At 37.6% G+C, this 17,605-nt stretch overlaps 1 protein-coding gene across 1 annotated transcript in view; it reads right to left on the bottom strand.

Moving 5' to 3' along the window:
• The window catches only part of ERC2 (ELKS/RAB6-interacting/CAST family member 2), a 937,319-nt gene that overhangs the window by 477,701 nt on the left and 442,013 nt on the right, over positions 1-17,605 (bottom strand). The window contains exons 8-10 of the mRNA XM_032592316.1: positions 13,906-14,043; positions 5,294-5,434; positions 2,036-2,176 (exon numbers count right to left, since the gene is read on the bottom strand). Of these exons, the coding sequence (XP_032448207.1) occupies positions 2,036-2,176; positions 5,294-5,434; positions 13,906-14,043 (420 nt within the window). The remainder of the gene's footprint in view (positions 1-2,035; positions 2,177-5,293; positions 5,435-13,905; positions 14,044-17,605) is intronic.

The following is a 17,605-nucleotide window of genomic DNA, read 5'->3' on the forward strand; positions in this document are numbered from 1 at the left end:
TAGCTTCTGCAGGTTAGGTATGAAAATCTTTAAATTATAATTACTTTATTTAATCTCACTGTACTATGCATTTAGGAGATAGTATAAGCAAACATTATTTATACACTTAGAAATAAGTTATCTTTTCATAAATTAAATAGGTCCTTTACAGCAAGACAACCATATTTGTTACTTTAATCCTGGTGATGTGACAGAAGGTTAAAATATTGTCAGGAATAATGCTAAAATGTTTATAGGATTTGCTATATGAACTTCAGCACACCATGTCTACCTGAGAGTTTAAGAAAACCACATGCTGTGAGTGATACTTTGGGCAAATCAGAGCTACCTTGAAGGAAACTAAATTGAAATGCTTAGATAGATGTTCTCTTATTAAACTAGTCAAGTCACATACAAGGAAACTGTATCATTATGTGAACCTCTTCCTTTTTAATTACTAGAGGGTTTTAAATTCCACAGGTGATTTACACTAAAAGGGAGCATGTCGAGTATGTATCTGCAGAATTAATATGTGCAGTGGCCTCATCTCCATAAGGGCTACAAAGAGTTCATGGGGTGTCTTTCATGGCCAGGTCTAATTGAGGTCCTCCTTCTTCAAGACTCAGCACAATACAACTGAGGTAAGCTAATGCAAAGCAACTTAATGAAGTTCTCTCTCAGTATCTTAAAGCCTGTCTTGTGATCACAAAACTGTTCATTAAATTAAAAGTACCTTTCATGGGCTCATTTCTTGATACGTACATGCATGTATAACATATTACAGCACATATTCATTATATGTGTCAAGAATGTATTATCATACACCCAATGCATAAATAGACAACTCAATTGCTACTTAAGCACCCTCAAATGGGCAAATTAAATTCTTATATTTATTGTTCAAGATGGCTGCTTAACTAGATACTACTTGAAAAAAAGTGAGATGCTGAGTGGATTGGAAAGCAGATTATGCAATACAGAGATTTTCTTGCTGTTTTGCTATAGAGGGATTTGATCTCCATATTTATCTTTAGAAAGGAGACTTTACTAGTGTGAAATTTCTCAGGACAATTTCCTAAAATTCCACGGTAAACTGAACATTTCAGTTATGTATTGTATCGTACAAAATAGTATATTCAATTTTTATATATTCAGAATAATTTCTCCACAGATATATGATGCTTTAGCATCCTTATCATCCACATCATATATTTTCATAACTTTATCAAATAAATCCCCATTCCAGTGTGCTATACATTATATATAATCAAACGTTATTATATGCTTTGATTATTTAGATTCTTATCACCTCTTTTGAATAAGTGTATAAGCTGTCAAAGGGAAACAAAATGCTTAAACTCATAAGGTTATGAGTTTTATGTGGACAATGAGTGCAGACGTACCAAACAACACAGGGAAAAAGTCAAAGGAACAATGCATGACTGGAAATGTACTCCACAAAAATGTCCAGTTCAGAGAAAACATGTTAATGCTACAATGTAAAGATGCTGTTTTCTTTTCCAAAGTCTTCTACATTCAACAAGCTTTCTAAGACATTAAGGTCATTTTTGGTTAAGTATAAAGAGTCATCCCACAGATAGTCTAGAGATTTTGACTATTTGGGCAGACTTTTAGAAATTTATATTGTCAGGTAAACTTTTACAAAGTTCTAATACAATAATTGGCCTACTTCTGAAAGTAGTAAAAGTTTATCAATATAAATGTGGCCCCCGGATTCTTTGATTTGTTACAAACATTTCCATTTATCTTTTTTAAAGTTGAGATTTCCCCAGTGAGTAACAGCTTGTTTTTATAATATTTTTTTTACTTCCATTACTATTTTCATCTATTTTTCAAGTTTTTTTCAGACAGGAAACCTAAGATATTTTTTTTTAGGTTCACTAACCAATTTGATGCAGACTTCTTAAGCTAAGAGTGCCTAATTCTCTTATCAGCAGACAGCAAAAGATAAGGGGTTTGTTTCTTTGCAAAATATCTCTTCCTTTTCCATTTTATATATTCATAATGAGCATTTATTTTCTTGGACTTCACTTACCTTTTTTAACTGTGCTTCCAATTTGCTACATTCTTCTTTCTTTTGTTCAATGGCTATTTCCAGAGATTTTAATTTGGAGTCCCTTTTCAGTCCTGCTGAGGCTAATGAAGATGCATGTTCCTTGAGATCAATTAAACTAGACTGAAAGGAAAGAACACTAGTGAGTAAAACACTACAATTTCTACTAGTCTTCAATTTGAATACATTGATTCTATGCATAGCAATAAAGTGTGCATTAGACAGAAAGGGTAAATATAGTCTTACTAAGGTAACAATAGCTGGCTCTGGCCAGGAAATTAAAATTGGCCAGCTTACAGAACTGAGCAGGATCTAACTGCAATAGAATCAAATGTGACCAAATGGTGTGGTCAGTAAATGCATGTTTCACATCTCAAAGTCATGCTAATGATGTAAGTCCCAAGGTGGTCTTTACATGTCATGGCAAAACAGACACCCTGAACCTTCCATTTACATTTATTGCTGTCAAATCGTGCAGACGCTAAGACAAATATGAAAGAAAATACTGATTTTAATGCCTTTCCCTCCCAAAGGACAAATCAAATATAAAAGAAGCATCCTGTTTTTATCAAATTCCATTTCTTTAACAGAAAAATAACCAATGGTTTTTAAAATATCTTCTGTAGAATCACAGATAAAATTATTTTAAAATTTAGAGCAGACTTTATGTCCCAAGCCTTTAAAAATCCAAATTCAACAGATATAATGAAACCCCAACTCAGACATGGCTTTACCTAAGTTGTTCCACTCATCAGTCATGCCCAGAAACCAAGAGCTCTCCTAGACAGTCTGAATTCTAAAAAGTAAGGAAGTAAATACTTGCATATATCATGGAACATAATTCTGCTGAGCTACAAAGGCATATCTATCACCAAACATGAAACACAGTTAGCAAAATCTAACTATGTGACTAAAATATTTAGGTTTTACCCAAAATCAGGCCTTGTGTGTTTCCATTTTGGCCATTTGCAGCACCTAGAAAGACACTAAGCACACAGGGGCCATTTAGTAAATGATGTTACCTAAAATTTGTGTCAGAGCTGCTTCCTGGACCTTGGAATAACCTCGTTAATAAAGACACCACCTCCATCACTCAGCAAACAACCTAACTCCTAACAACCCTCTGAAGGACAAGTTAGCCACTCTCATTTTTCGGTCAAGAAACTGAGGCTCACATGAACTGAGCACCTTCTCTGAGGTTTGTGCTCTATTAAAGGAAGATACAGGTCCCAAACCCAGAATTCTGACTCCAATTTCAATGCTCTTCATCACACCACTCCCACAGAAATAATAAAGGACTTTGCAAGCCAGGTATTTTGCCATGGTGAAGGTGATTATCACCTTAACTAAATTATAAGCTGACAACAATTATATGTTGTTTTTCTTTATACACTTTAAATTTCCAGGTCTGATAGCTTTATGTATCAACTTGGCTAGCTATAGTCCCCAGTTATTCAATCAAACACTAATCTAGGTGTTGCTTTGGAGGTACTTTATAGATGGGAGTACCACCTACCATCAGTTGACTTTAAGTAAAGGATATTATTTTCCAAATCTGGGTGAGCCTGATCCTACCAGTTGAAAGGCCTTAAGAGCAGGACTGAGATTTCCCTGAGAAGGAAGAAATCCACCTGTGGACTGTCGTGCCAATTCCTGTCTGGAGTGTTTCCAGCCTGCCCTTTCTGATGGCCTGCCCTATGAATTTCAGACTTGCCCCCATAACTATATAAGCCAATTTCTTGCAATAAATTTCTTAATGTGGTTAAATTTCTTAATGCAGTTCTGTTTTTCTGGTGGAACCTTGACTGACACACCTATCCCAGTGGCAGGCACATTACTATACAGGAACAATAAATGTTTGCTGAAATGCCTGTCTGAAATCATATAATGTAGGCATTGTTTACAAAATTATTTTCATTTAAAGCTATGCTCCACCATGTCATCAAGAGCTCTTTATACAAACACACACACACACACACACACACACACACACACATTGACTTCAAGGTGCAAACCCATTAATAACATTTATAATCAGTTACTCAAGTTGCAAATGAGGTCAAAGCTTCTGTGCCTTCTGACACATACCAACTACATTCATTACAGATCCCCCAAGTTAGATTTAGCACTGAAATAGTAGGAATAGTAGGACTTATACTCTTTATTTTTGTATCAAAGAAATAATCTCCTCTGTAAAATAAAACAAAAACAAAAACAACCTAGTGTGCTTATTTTAGGGAAAATGAATTTTGTTTCTATTACTTATCAATTCTTCCCCTCTTGGATTACTCATTGAGACAGTACTTTCATTTGTATAGAATTATCAAAACCCAAGGGATGAGGTAACAATGTGGGGTTGAAAAATGGACAAGTAGGCAGTGATATAGTACAATAAGGTGAAAGGATCTGTAACAGCCAAAAGGAGATGGACATTTCCTGTGGACAAAAATAAGTATGGAGGGGCCAATAGTGGACAATGGCACATATCTCAGAGTTTTGGACACTGGAAAAAATACCATGCATTACTGCTCCTCAAACTTTTCCATCAAAGTATCCCTAAGTAAACTAAAGGAGTTACAAGTATCCCTCCAAGCGTGGGGAAGATAGCCCAAAGCATCCTCTCCATAACCCCCAAGCAAGAAATTTCTTTAAAGTATATTGTTTTACTTTAAAAATGTGGCTAAAATTTTTATTCTGTATCCATATTTCTCTAGCATGAAAATATTGTTTTAAGTCACTTACCATAATGTAAAATTGATATTCCAGAAGAGTAGCCACATTTAACCTACACTTTGTGTCCAGCATGGTACCGTATCTCCTAACCTGGAAGTATTGAGTGATCCTTTTGGGAAGCACAGATGAATGTAGAGTACCCAACACAAAGATTAGTATATAACAGGCCCTCAATAAAGTGGATATGTTGTTATTATTATTGATATTGTTGTTACCCCAAGCAAAAGATCCTGGGACATTGAAAAAATATAGAATAAGCCACACAAATGTGGTTAAGACAACAAGAAAACTTTCAAGGAGCTACATTGTACACAGAGCAGAGAAGAGAAGCATAGGGCATCCTGCTGAAAGGAGTTACAGTAAATATTTTCCTTTGAATTCAGGCAGTTTTACAAAGGAAACTATGTCCCCAAAGTCTTCACACAGCCCCTCAAACAAACTCTTTAGTCTCTTGAGGCTACCATGAATGGGACTATCAGCATAGTTCATTTGTTTTTCCAGACTCACCTCTTTTTCAGTCAGTTCAGCTTGTAAAGCATTGACCTTCTCTTTCAGGTCTTTGTTCTCTTTTCGGAAAGATTCTATTTCTTCCAATCTTTCTCGATCATCTCTCTCCCGCTGTTCTTTCAAACGCTCAATTATTCTCTCCTTTGAGACAAGTGTTAAAAAAGAGGAAGTGAGAAACCATCAGAGTGTGTGTGCTAAGGCATGCTACAAAAGGAAATGGGAGGCAATAAATGTAAGAAATGCTCTATATGAATCAACACATGCAAGATAGTCTAAATTGGGTTTGTTATGCACATATAACAGCATTTGGGAAAGACAATCAATATGGCTTTTGGCTTACTAATAAAATTTAGCATCACAGAGTTGCAAGGGACTTTAATGTTCAAGCTCTGAGGCTGTTTTGGTTCATGGCAGTACTTGGAAAATTCTAAAAGCAGTTCCAGAAGATGGAGGTTTAGGCACCATGACTCTAGACTTACTAAAGCCTTCAATGGACAAGTGGAAGAAGCGAAACTAACTTCTTGGTTCAACCCTCTTTGCTTGGCTTTTCCATTTGATATCAAAAAAACTTCGTTGGTTTCTGAAGACTCTTCTCTGGCTAGAAAGGGGATCTGAGTGGAGCAAGATCTAGGCCCTCTAGGGGTCTGAACTCATGCTGAGAACCAGAGACAAAATAAAGAATGAGCTCACTGTTGTATAAGTGATTTTATAATGTGCCTGGAAATGTTCATTTTCCTCCACATTTTTTCGATGTCTTCTTGGCAATCAGTAGAGACTCCCAAAATATTGCTTGAATTTGACAAAGCTCAAACAGCGGCTTTCCCTTACTGAAAGCTTACTACATGCTAGGCACTGTGAAGTGCCCTTCTCCATCTAGGCATCATCACAACTGTGGGGTCTGAACCCCCCGTGCTACTAGTAACAGTGTAGTAGTGAGAAACCCAGACCAAGGACCAGCTAATTCATCCAAGGTGACCCAGCACATAAACAGAAGGCACACCCTGGCATTCAGGGCTCTCTGAGTCTTAGCCATGTCCATAAGACCACAATGCCACAAACATATGCATAGTGTCATTTAAGAAGATCTGAGCACCTTGCTGCTCTTGACTTATATACTGAAAACACTACTCTGGTAGACATGTTTCCCAAAAATTTGGAAACTTACCAATAGCAGAACAAGAACCTTATTCTTTTTAAGTAAAATTCCATTTGGGCAAGACTGAGTTAGATTTCTGAAATTTGTTTCAAATTATCCAACACATATCTGAACTTTCTTTCGGATGGCAATTCTTTTTTTTTTTTTTAATTTAAATTCAAGTTAGATAATATACAGTATAGTCTTGGCTTCAGGGGTAGAACCCAGTGATTCATCTCTTAATATGACACCCAATGTTCATCCCTAAAAGTGCCCTCCTTAATGCCTCCATCACCCATTTAACCCATCCCCCACTCCCCCTCCAGCAACCCTGTTTGTTCTCTGTATTTAAGAGTCTCTTATGGTTTGCCTCCCTCTCTGTTTTTATCTTATTTTTCCTTCCCTTCCCTATGTTCATCTGTTGAGTTTCTCAAATTCCACATACAAGTGAAATCATATGATATCTGTCTTTCTCTGACTTATTTCTCTTAGCATGATACACTCTAGTTCCAAACACGTTGTTGCAAATGACAAAATTGCATTCTTTTCATTGCCAACTAGTATTCCATTGTGTGTGTGTGTGTGTGTGTGTGTGCACAACACACACACACACCCATACACACACCACAACTTCTTTATCCATTCATCAGTCAATGGACATTAGAGGTCTTTCCACACTTTGGCTATTGTTGATAGAGCTGTTATCATTGGGGTGCATGTGCCCCTTCGAATCAGCATTTTTGTATCGTTTAGATAAACTCTTAATAGTGCAATTGCTGGGTCATAGGGTAGTTCTATTTTTTTATTTTTTGAGGAACCTCCATACTGTTTTCCAGAGTGGTTGCACCAGTTTGCATTCCCGCCAACAGTGCAAAAGTGTTCCCCTATTTCCACATCCTTGACAACATCTTTTGTTTCTTGAGTTGTTGATTTTAGCCATTTTGACAGGTGTAAGGTGGTATCTCATTGTGGTTTTGATTTCTATTTCCCATTTGAAAATGAATGGTGTTGAGCATCTTTTCATGTGTCTGTCAGCCATCTGCATGTCTTCTTTGGAAAAGCATCTATTGATGTCTTCTGCCCACTTATTCACTGGATTATTTGTTTTGGGGGTGTTGAGTTGGTAGTTATTTATAGATTTTTGGATACTAACCCTTTATCTGACATGTCACTTGCAAATATCTTCTCCCATTCCATCGGGTGCCTTTTAGTTTTGTTGATTGTTTCCGTTGCTGTGCAGAAGCTTTTTTTCTTGAGGAGGTCCCAATAGTTCATTTTTGCTTTTATTTACCTTGCTTCCAGAGACATGTTAAGTAAGAAGTTGCTGCGGCCAAGGTCAAAGAGGTTACTGCCTATTTTCTCCTGCAGGATTTTGATGACTTCCTGTCTCACATTTAGGTATTTCATCCATTTTGAGTTTATTGTTGTGTATGGTATAAGAAAGTGTCTAGGCTCATTCCTCTGCATGTCGCTGTACCAGTTTTCCCAGTGTCATTTGCTTAAGAGACTATCTTGTTTCCATTGGATACTCTTTCCTGCTTTGTCAAAGATTAGTTGGCCATATGTTTGTGGGTCCATTTCTGGGTTCTCTATTCTATTCCATTGATCTGTGTGTCTGCTTTTGTGCCAGCACCATACCATCTTGATAATTACAGTTTTGTAATACAGCTTAAAGTCTGGAATTGTGATGCCTTCAGCTGTGGTTTTCTTTTTCAACATTACTTTGGCTATTTGGGGTCTTTTGAGGTTCAATACAAATTTTAGGCTTGTTTGTTCTAGCTATGTGAAGAATGCTGGTGTTACTTTGATAGAGATTGCATTGAATGTATAGATTGCTTTGGGTAGTATGGACATTTTAACATTATTTGTTCTTTCAATTCATGAGCATGGAATGCTTTTCCATTTGTTTGTGTCTTCTTCAATTTCTTTCATAAGCTTTCTATAGTTTTCAGTGTACAGATCATTTACCTCTTTGGTTAGGTTTATTCCTAGGTATTTTATGGTTTTTGGTGCAATTTTAAATGGAATCAATTCCTTGGTATCACTTTCTGCTGATTCATTATTGTGTATAGAAATGCAACGGATTTCTGTACATTGACTTTATTTCCTGCGACTTTGCTGAATTCATGGATCAACTCTAGCAGTTTTTTGGTGAAGTCTTTCAGGTTTCCCAAGTAGCGTATCATGTCATCTGTGAAGAGTTAAAGTTTGACTTCTTTCTTGCCAATTTGAATGCCTTTTATTTCATTTTGTTGTCTGACTGCTAAGGCTAGGACGTCCAGTACTATGTTGAACGATGGTAGTGAGACTGGACATCCCTGTCATGTTCCTGATCTTAGGGAGAAAGCTCTAAATTTTTCCCCATCAAGGATGATATTAGCTGTGGGCCTTTCATATATGGCCTTTATGAAGTTGAGGAATATTTCTTCTATGCCTACTTTCTTGAAGATTTTTATCAAGAAAGGAAATTGAATCAGTTATCAAAAATCTCCCAACAAATAAGAGTCTTGGGCCAGATGGCTTGCCAGGGGAATTCTACCAGCCATTTAAAGCAGAGTTAATATCTATTCTTCTCAAACTGTTCCCAAAAAATAGAAATGGAACAGAAACTTCCAAACTCATTCCATGAAGCCAGCATTACCTTGATTCCAAAACCAGACAAAGACCCCACTAAAAAGGAAAATTACGGGCCATTATCCCCGATGAACCTGGATGCAAAAATTCTCAACAAGATACTACTAAATCGAATTCAACAGTACATTAGAAGAATTATTCACCATGATCACCAGGACTCATTCCTGGGCAGCAGGGCTGGTTCAATATTCACAAATCAATCAATGTGATATGCCACATTAATAAAAGAAAGGATAAGAGCCATATGATCCTTTCAATAAATGTAGAAAAAGCATTTGACAAAATACAGCATCCTTTCTGGATAGTGATCCTTAAAAAATACTGGTGCAACAGCTACTTTTAAGGATCCTGATATTATCTTTTATATGCTTATAAGTACATAGTACAAGACAAGGCCTGATACATAAGACAATGTAAAACAGTATGTGGTGCAGAGGGAAGTTAGTTTGAACACTTAGCCTGTGATTTAAGGTCCCCCAGGGAAGCAACTGTTCTACCCCAATGACAATAATTTATGTACTTAATGCTTTCAAGGAAAAAAAGAAGTATCATTATTGTTTTGCAATTAGTTAAAAACACTTTAAAATGAAGTATATTATTACAACAGTGGGGGTGGAAACAGAACAAATCAGTCTACTAATTGCCTACATTTGTTTCTTCTTGATTCCAGTTATAGTCCTATTTCACTCTGTCTGTGACACTGGTGAGTGGATAATTATGGAATCTACAAAAGAAGACACTGGCCTCAGTGCACAGGAAGTCTCTTAAGGGCTTTTAAAAATTTCGGCAACTGAGCCCTTACTGCCTTATGCCTACACTTACTGCAAAAGCATCACAAATGGTCACCTAGCTACCAGGCCCTCTCCATCCCATCATTTCCACCATATGGGATGTTGGAGTGACATTTTTTTAAAGTCCCAAACTGACTATGTCACTTCACTATTTGGAAGCCTTCCCAGGAATCACTCCTGCCGGATCATATGGCGTTTATTCCCACTCGGCACCCTTCATGTGGTTTTACTGCATGTCCATTCCTCCCAGCCCAGCTTTCCAAAGAAGGCACTCAACTCCTGTGAGTCTTTTAGCCCATGGCTGGGCAAACTGTCTGGCATGCTGGAGGCACGAATAAGCAGTCAAATTAGGGATCATCTTAGCTTCAAAGGAAGGGAAATAAAATTAAGTATACGTGTTAACATCCAGAAGGTGTCAGAGTCATTTGGTAAGTAGGTTGATTCACTCTAACCACTTTTACTATTGACTGGGCATTGATGACAAAAAAAATCAGCAAGCACTATAATGTTTTTAAGTGTTATTGATGATTCAATACTACGAAATATTTCTCCGTCAATCACAAAACTAATTTAACTGTCAGCCACGCAGAGCCAGATGTCAAAAACATGTGTTAAAAGGCCCTAATATGCCATGATCTACTTGATTAACAACTAACTTGCAGAAATTCCAACAATGTGTTCTTGTTTTAGTCTTATTTGCATTGGCAAGTGTTCCTTGTGCACTCATCTGGCTCTGCACGAATCTAATCTATTTGTGCTTTATCACTGAGCGGGAACTGAATTGCAGTGGCCTCCGGCTCTGTTATCTGCCTTTCTCAACTGCTTATCTGCTATATGGCTACAGCAAACTTGGCGAGACCAGCTTTATAAATACTGTGGGTTCCGTCTCTTGAGCTTCTGTGTGTCAATCCTAGAACTATGTCATACTCAATCTTAACTTGCTAAATGGCATTATTTTTTTGCACTGTGAATATGTATATAAGTTCCTGGAAGCTAAAAGGAATAACACACTTCCCAGAATGTCACAACCCAAGTGGAATGGTGAATAGTGCCTAATAGGTTCTATTTATCAGCCAAATGACAGCAAATAATTAGATGCTCTATGAGTCCAAAAGTTTTAATTAATCATTTTATTTTTTGTACCATCTTGTTCCAGGGGGTCTGTTCAATTAAATGTGGATAAAACTGAATGAACCTTGTGAGGGAAGGGCCAATAAAGGTGATTGTGATGTTGTCAAAAGCACAATTATCAGGTTTGAATTTCAGTCCCATTCCATCACCCATGAGCTGAGTGGCCCTGGGATAGTCCAGGGGAGACAACAAAGTCCCAACCAAGGGCCAACTTAGATTAGAAGTGGTTTCCTAGAGTACTGGGTTCAGAAGTTAGCATAGGCCATGCCATGGTCTGTCCATGACATAGCCCCAGGACCCAGAAATGGGGAATGGTGCTGCACCTGTCCAAAATTTTCATCTCTGGGCAAGTCATTTCATCTCATTGAGCCAATTTCCCATCTTTAAAATGGAAGAGGATGGGTTTGGTATTTCTTAAGGTGTGGTCACCTGACCACTTTCATCAGAATCACTGGGCATGCTTGTAAAAATCATAGGTTCCTTGGCCCCAGAGCAAAGCAACTGAATCAGAATCACTAGGAAATGGGACCCAGGAAACTGTTATTTGAAGAAGCTCCCAATTGGATGTCATAGATAAGTGATGAATCACTGGGTTCTACTCCTGAAGCCAAGACTGCATGGTATGTTAACTAACTTGAGAATTAAAAAAGAAGAAGAAGAAGAAGAAGAAGAAGAAGAAGAAGAAGAACCCTAGATGATAAGAATATTTGGATACAAAACAAAAGTTCAATACCCACTGGGATAAATACTTACAAGGAATCTACTATTCTTCGACCCATGACAGAGAACCTTGACAGTTCCTATCCAATGTTTTTATCTGTGCTTATCAAATACACTAATATCCTGATTTTAGCACCTTTTAAAAATTCCCTCCATATAAATTGATCTGTGTTTGCTTGTATTCTTCAATACTGTGAAAATCTACAAGTCAGATGCAAATAAGGTTTGAAAACTAAGAGCTCACAGGCCAAAGCTGGCCCACATCATATTTGACTTGAGCATTATAATACTTTAATGTATTATGTGAACTTGAATGATCTGAGGCAGGTCAAAGACTCCGCAGCTTGCCACAGTTGCCAGCAATTCTTACTGTCTCACACCAAACCCTCTTCCCTCATTTTTGTTCCCTATCTCGCCCTTCAAGGTATCTAACTACTCAACTCCTCATGTATTGCCCAAATCAGATTTCATGTACTTCAGATTCTGGATCAGCAGACTGATTAATTATTATCAAGGTAGTTCCACAGACAATGGAACTTAGAGGTCAGCAAATTTTGAAAATAAGGCACTAAGAGAAGAGGCTTGCCCCACGGGAGGCAATAACTCTCAAGTGGTGGCATGGGTTTGAGGGGGGTCAGACTCCCACAGACCTCAGCCTTCCTTGCAGTCATCCCCTTCTTCTCAAAGGAGGTGCTTAGATAAAAAGAGTAGTTTCAGATTTGGAAATTGTTTGGGGATTTAAACTAGAATAAATCTAATCTTAATAGGGCCGGTGGAAAAAATGATAAAATCCTGCCAAGAATCCACGATATGAAAAAATTATATGGTATATGTTTATGTAAAGTTACAGAAAGAAATTGAGAGGTAGTAATGGACTGACATCATATTACTCAAAACTGCAAACAGAATACATAATCATTAATAGTTTTTAGACCAATTCACTCATTCAAATGTTTTACAAACAAAATTACTACAGAGTTTTGGTAATAAATTCTTGAAAATATTAAAAAGAATATTTTCCCTGAAGAATCATCTTATTTATTCTTGTAAGTTTTCAAATTAAATCTTTATAATTTAATATTATAAATGTGACAATGTTATAATTTCTTTCTAGCCATAAAAAGAATTAGATCATCTTTTTAGCTTCTCTATTTTTTTATATACTGCAGAGGCTCTCAGGCTAGAGTGTACATCACAATGATTCAAGGATCTTCCTAAAATACAGAATCCCAAGCCCTTTCAAGGTTCTGATTTAGTAAGTATAGATGGAACCTAATAATTTAGATTTTCAACAGGCAACTCCTGGTGATTCTGAAGCAGAAGTCAAAGAAGGCTTCTTTAAAATACATGGCTTAAAAAACCTGTGGCCATTTAAACTAATGCCTCCCATTACACAAATTTGAGGTACTGAGAAAGGCAGTTACCTGCCAAGGTCATCCAGTAAGTTAGTGGCAGGGCTGAGACTGGCTCCTAGGTCTCCTTCCACTTGACCTTATTACATCAGTTTATAGACTATGATAATGCGGAATATAGAAGACAGGCAGTCTAGCTCTCAAAGTCCACATCCCTGACTACTATGCAATACAGCTTCTCAGGAAGCTGAACTCCCATAAGGAGATGAATTAAATCTCCAGGAAGTAAAGAACATTCTAGGCTAGGTAATTGGGTATGAAAAGGGTCTGAGGCAGGAGGGAACATAGTGGACTTGAACATTTAGAAGGCCAGCATAGCTAGAATACAAAGAATGAGGAAAGACAGATGGGGATGAGGCTGGAAAAGAAGGAAGGAAAGAAGGGAAGAAGGAAGGGAGGGAGGATACAAGGGAGAAAAGGAAAGAGGAAAGAAGGATGGGAAGGAGAGAAGAGTAAGACAGACAGAGAGGTAGATGACCAGGTATGAGCCAGATCAGATGAAGCGATGGACTATATAGGCCAGGTTAAGGATTTCAGTTTTGACCATCCTAAGAAAAGTAACAAGCTAGTGAAGGTTTTCAAGCAGGGCCAAATGTGATGTAATCAGGTTTGCATTTAAAGGATCTCCTGGCTTATTTAATGTGCCAAGTCTACTGAGGAGGGCTAACATGGCAGTGGGAGGTCCAGCTGGGACTGGGGGTAGTGAGAGCACATAGAGAAAGGCAGGCACATTTAAATACATTTAGATCACTTCCTCCCAACCACCCCCATTATTCAGCCCAAGCTCACCTTTTCTGACAAAGCCTCTTCTAGTGTTGCTAGCGCAGTATCCGTGTTACTAGAATCTGTCTGCAAGGACTTTACTCTGTCTTTCAGATTGGTTAGTTGCTTGTCTTTATCCCTAAGCTGTTCTTGCAAGTTTTCAATCTGAAAATAAAAATTAACCATATTTAATGCATATTTTATTACATATCCAAGGACAACATTCCTGAAGTGGACCTGTTTTAAAAAATAGACCAAGGTTATGGACACTGTCATCATTACAAGGTTACACTGACTTAGAATCAAGGCCATCTTGATGAGTCCTTCATCCTTCCATAATTCAACTTTGTATTCAAATGGCAATACAGATAAGCAGACTACCTCTTTGTATACAGATGCAAGCCCTTCAGATATGTAAGCACTATTATTCCTATCCCTCCCACCAGACCTTTAAGTCTGAAGTCCATAACCTAATCTTCGTACAGTGTATCAGGGAATACATATGCAGGATTTTTTCATTCAATGAAAAGACTAGTATTGGGTGTCCATTCTGCATTAAGCACCAGAATAATATAAGGCAGGACCTATGTTGTCGTCATTCACTCACTCCTGTATTCAGTATTAAACTTTGTGATATGCTAAATGTTGTCAAGTGGCTGTTTCAAAGTAACCACATGAAAAGCCAACTAGGTTATCATCAGTAGACCGTTAATGGGAAGAACTTGTGATATAAATCAAATGTAACAAGTACTACACACTCTATTTGGCAACTAAATCATGTGCTGGCAACCAACCAGCCACTTTTATCCACTATCTGCAGCCTGAAATAAACACGCTAAATGGCTGATTATAACGCCTGCCCATGAGCAGCAGCAAGGACCTTTCCTGGGCATTGCGTACATTATCATTCATGTTTTTATTCTCTGCTTTCAAACCATGTATTTCTTATCTAAGGATTAAAAAAAAACATTGTACAAACAATTTATTCATATTAAGGGTTTTAAAGTGACAAGTAAAAAAAGCAGTACAACTCTAAGATAAGTCCATTCAAAATATTTGTACTCTGCACCCAGGCTTTCGCACGAAATCATTCCAAATGCATGTTTAACAGTGTGTGACTTAAACAAATTTTTGGATTATTTGATTCATTCAGCATAAATCTGGAATAAGATACAAATAATGACAGAAGTTGGAGCAACAAGGAGGAGGAGAAGAGGGTGACAGTGGGAGTGGCCGTGGTAGTAGCATCAAAATATCTCTGAATGCAAAAACATTGACCTTGCTGACGCTCAACTGGCAGGACACAGGACTTGGCTAATTTTTCCAATGGCTACAATCTATTTGAATGAACAGAAATGGATTTTACCCCTCCCTCCCTCTCTCCCTTCCTTCCTTCCTTCATCTTCCCTCTCTCCCTACTTCTTTCCTTTTTTTTCCCCACCAATATATCTTTTCAATAAGACATGTTTTCTGCCTTGAGACAGACATCCTGGAAACTCAAGTTATAGGTCAAATAATTAGTCTCTCTTTCATCAAAATGCAATGTATTCCTGCCCACTGTGAGAATTCACTGTCCTTCCATGGAAAACACAGGAACTCAAAGGCATAATCATCTGCAGTCAAAACAAAGGTTTCCTCCATTCCAGACAAGTGTTCATGTGGTTACACAATTCCATAAATAAATATATGGGTGAACAAGAATATGGATAGTTACATGTCAGGATGATACTCGTTATGTAAAAGAAGCTAACAGCTGAGAAGACTGGCTCTGTGAGGAGACTGTGTGTTATTATTTTGAGTATACCCATACCCACAGATACATCTGTGTACATGAAAATGTGTAAATCCATGGTGGTCCTAAACAAACTAATTAGGCACCCCCTGTCACTCTGGGAGACAGTGCCCTGGACAGGACAGAGGACACCTTCCCTCAGGGCATCAGCCCTGGGGCAGTGGTAGGCACTGATTTCAAGGGACTTTGGGCACTGGAAATTGAGGCTGTAAGCCTGTGAGAGACTCCCTGGGGTCTCCCCAAATCACTGAGAGGACTGAAGAGGATTAGGGCTGGGGTCCTACCAGTATGCAGGTAATATAATAGCACTTGGTATTTTATGGTTTTTTGATAATAGCCATCCTAATGGGTAAAAGATGGTGTCTCATTGTAGTTTTGATTTTCATTTCCCTAATGACTAATAATGTTGAGTGATCTTTCCATGTGCTTACTGGCCATCTGTATATCTTCTTGGGAGAAATGCCTATTCAAACGCTTTTGCCCATTTTTGAATCACGTTTGATTTTTGTTGTTGAGTTTTAGGTATTCTCTGTATATTCTGCATATAAATCCCTTAACACATATAATTTATAAATGTTCTCTCCAATTCTGTGGGTTGCCTTTTCACTCTGCTGATAATTCTTTTGATGCATAAATCTCCCCCTTAGTACTGCTTTCTCTACATTCCATATGTTTTGGTACATTGCACTTTTGATTTCATTCGTCTTTAAGAATTTTTTCACTTCTTTTGTGATGTGTTTTGATTCATTCGTTGCTTTTTTTTTAATATGAAATTTATTGTCAAATTGGTTTCCATACAACACCCAGTGCTCATCCCAACAGGTGCCCTCCTCAATGCCCATCACCCACCCCCTCTCCCTCCCACCCCCCATCAACCCTCAGTTTATTCTCAGTTTTTAAGAGTCTCTTATGGTTTGGCTCTCTCCCTCTCTAACTTTTTTTTTTCCCTTCAATTCATTCATTGTTAACGAGTGTATTGTTTGGGGCACCTGGGTGGCTTAGTTGGTTGAGCGTCCAACTCTTGATTTTGGCTCAGGTCATGATCCCAGGGTCGTGGAATCAAGCCCTGTGTCGGCCTCCACACTGAGCATGAAGGCTGCTTAAGCTTTTCTCTCTCTCTCTCTCCCCCTCTGCCCCTCTCCCTTGCTCACATTGTCTAAATAAATAAATAAATAAATAAATAAATAAATAAATAAATGTTGTTTAATTTCTATAACTTAGCAAATTTTCCAGTTTTTCTGTTACTGATTTCTAACTTCATCCTCTTGTGGTTGGAGAAAATAGTCTGTATGACATGTATCTTTTGAAAATATATTGAGACTTAATCTGGGGATGAATATGGGGAATGCCCCATGTGCACTTGAGAAAATTACACATGCTGTCATTGTTGGGTAGAGTATTCTGAATATGTCTGTTAGATCTTGTTGATTTATTGTGTTAAGTCCTCTATTTCCCTACGTATCTTCTCTCTGGTTGTTTTATTATTAAGAGTGGGGTAATGGTGTCCCCAGCGATTATTGCAAAACTGTCTTTTTCCTCCTTCAGGTCTGTCACCTTTTGCTTCACATATTTTGATGGCCTGTCATTAGGTTCATACATGCCTATATATGTCATATCTTCTGATAGTATTGAAACTTTAATTAATTTATAATGCCTTTGTCTCTTATAAACTTTTCTCTTTCCATTACTACTTGCAAAGGACATATTTCTCCTTGCTTTCACTTTCAATCTATTTGTGTCTTTGGATCTAAAATGAGTCTTTCATAGATAGCATATAGTTGTATCATGTTGAGGGTGGGCTGTTTTTATGATTGTTTGATCTTAATCCATTCTGCTAATCTCTGTCTCTCAATTAGAGACTTTAATCCATTTAAAGTAATTATTGAAAAGGAGGAATTTATATCTGTCATTTTGTTATTTGTTTCTTGCATACCT

The sequence above is a fragment of the Lynx canadensis genome, chromosome A2 (assembly GCF_007474595.2).
Source record: "Lynx canadensis isolate LIC74 chromosome A2, mLynCan4.pri.v2, whole genome shotgun sequence".
Classification (NCBI taxonomy): domain Eukaryota; kingdom Metazoa; phylum Chordata; class Mammalia; order Carnivora; family Felidae; genus Lynx; species Lynx canadensis.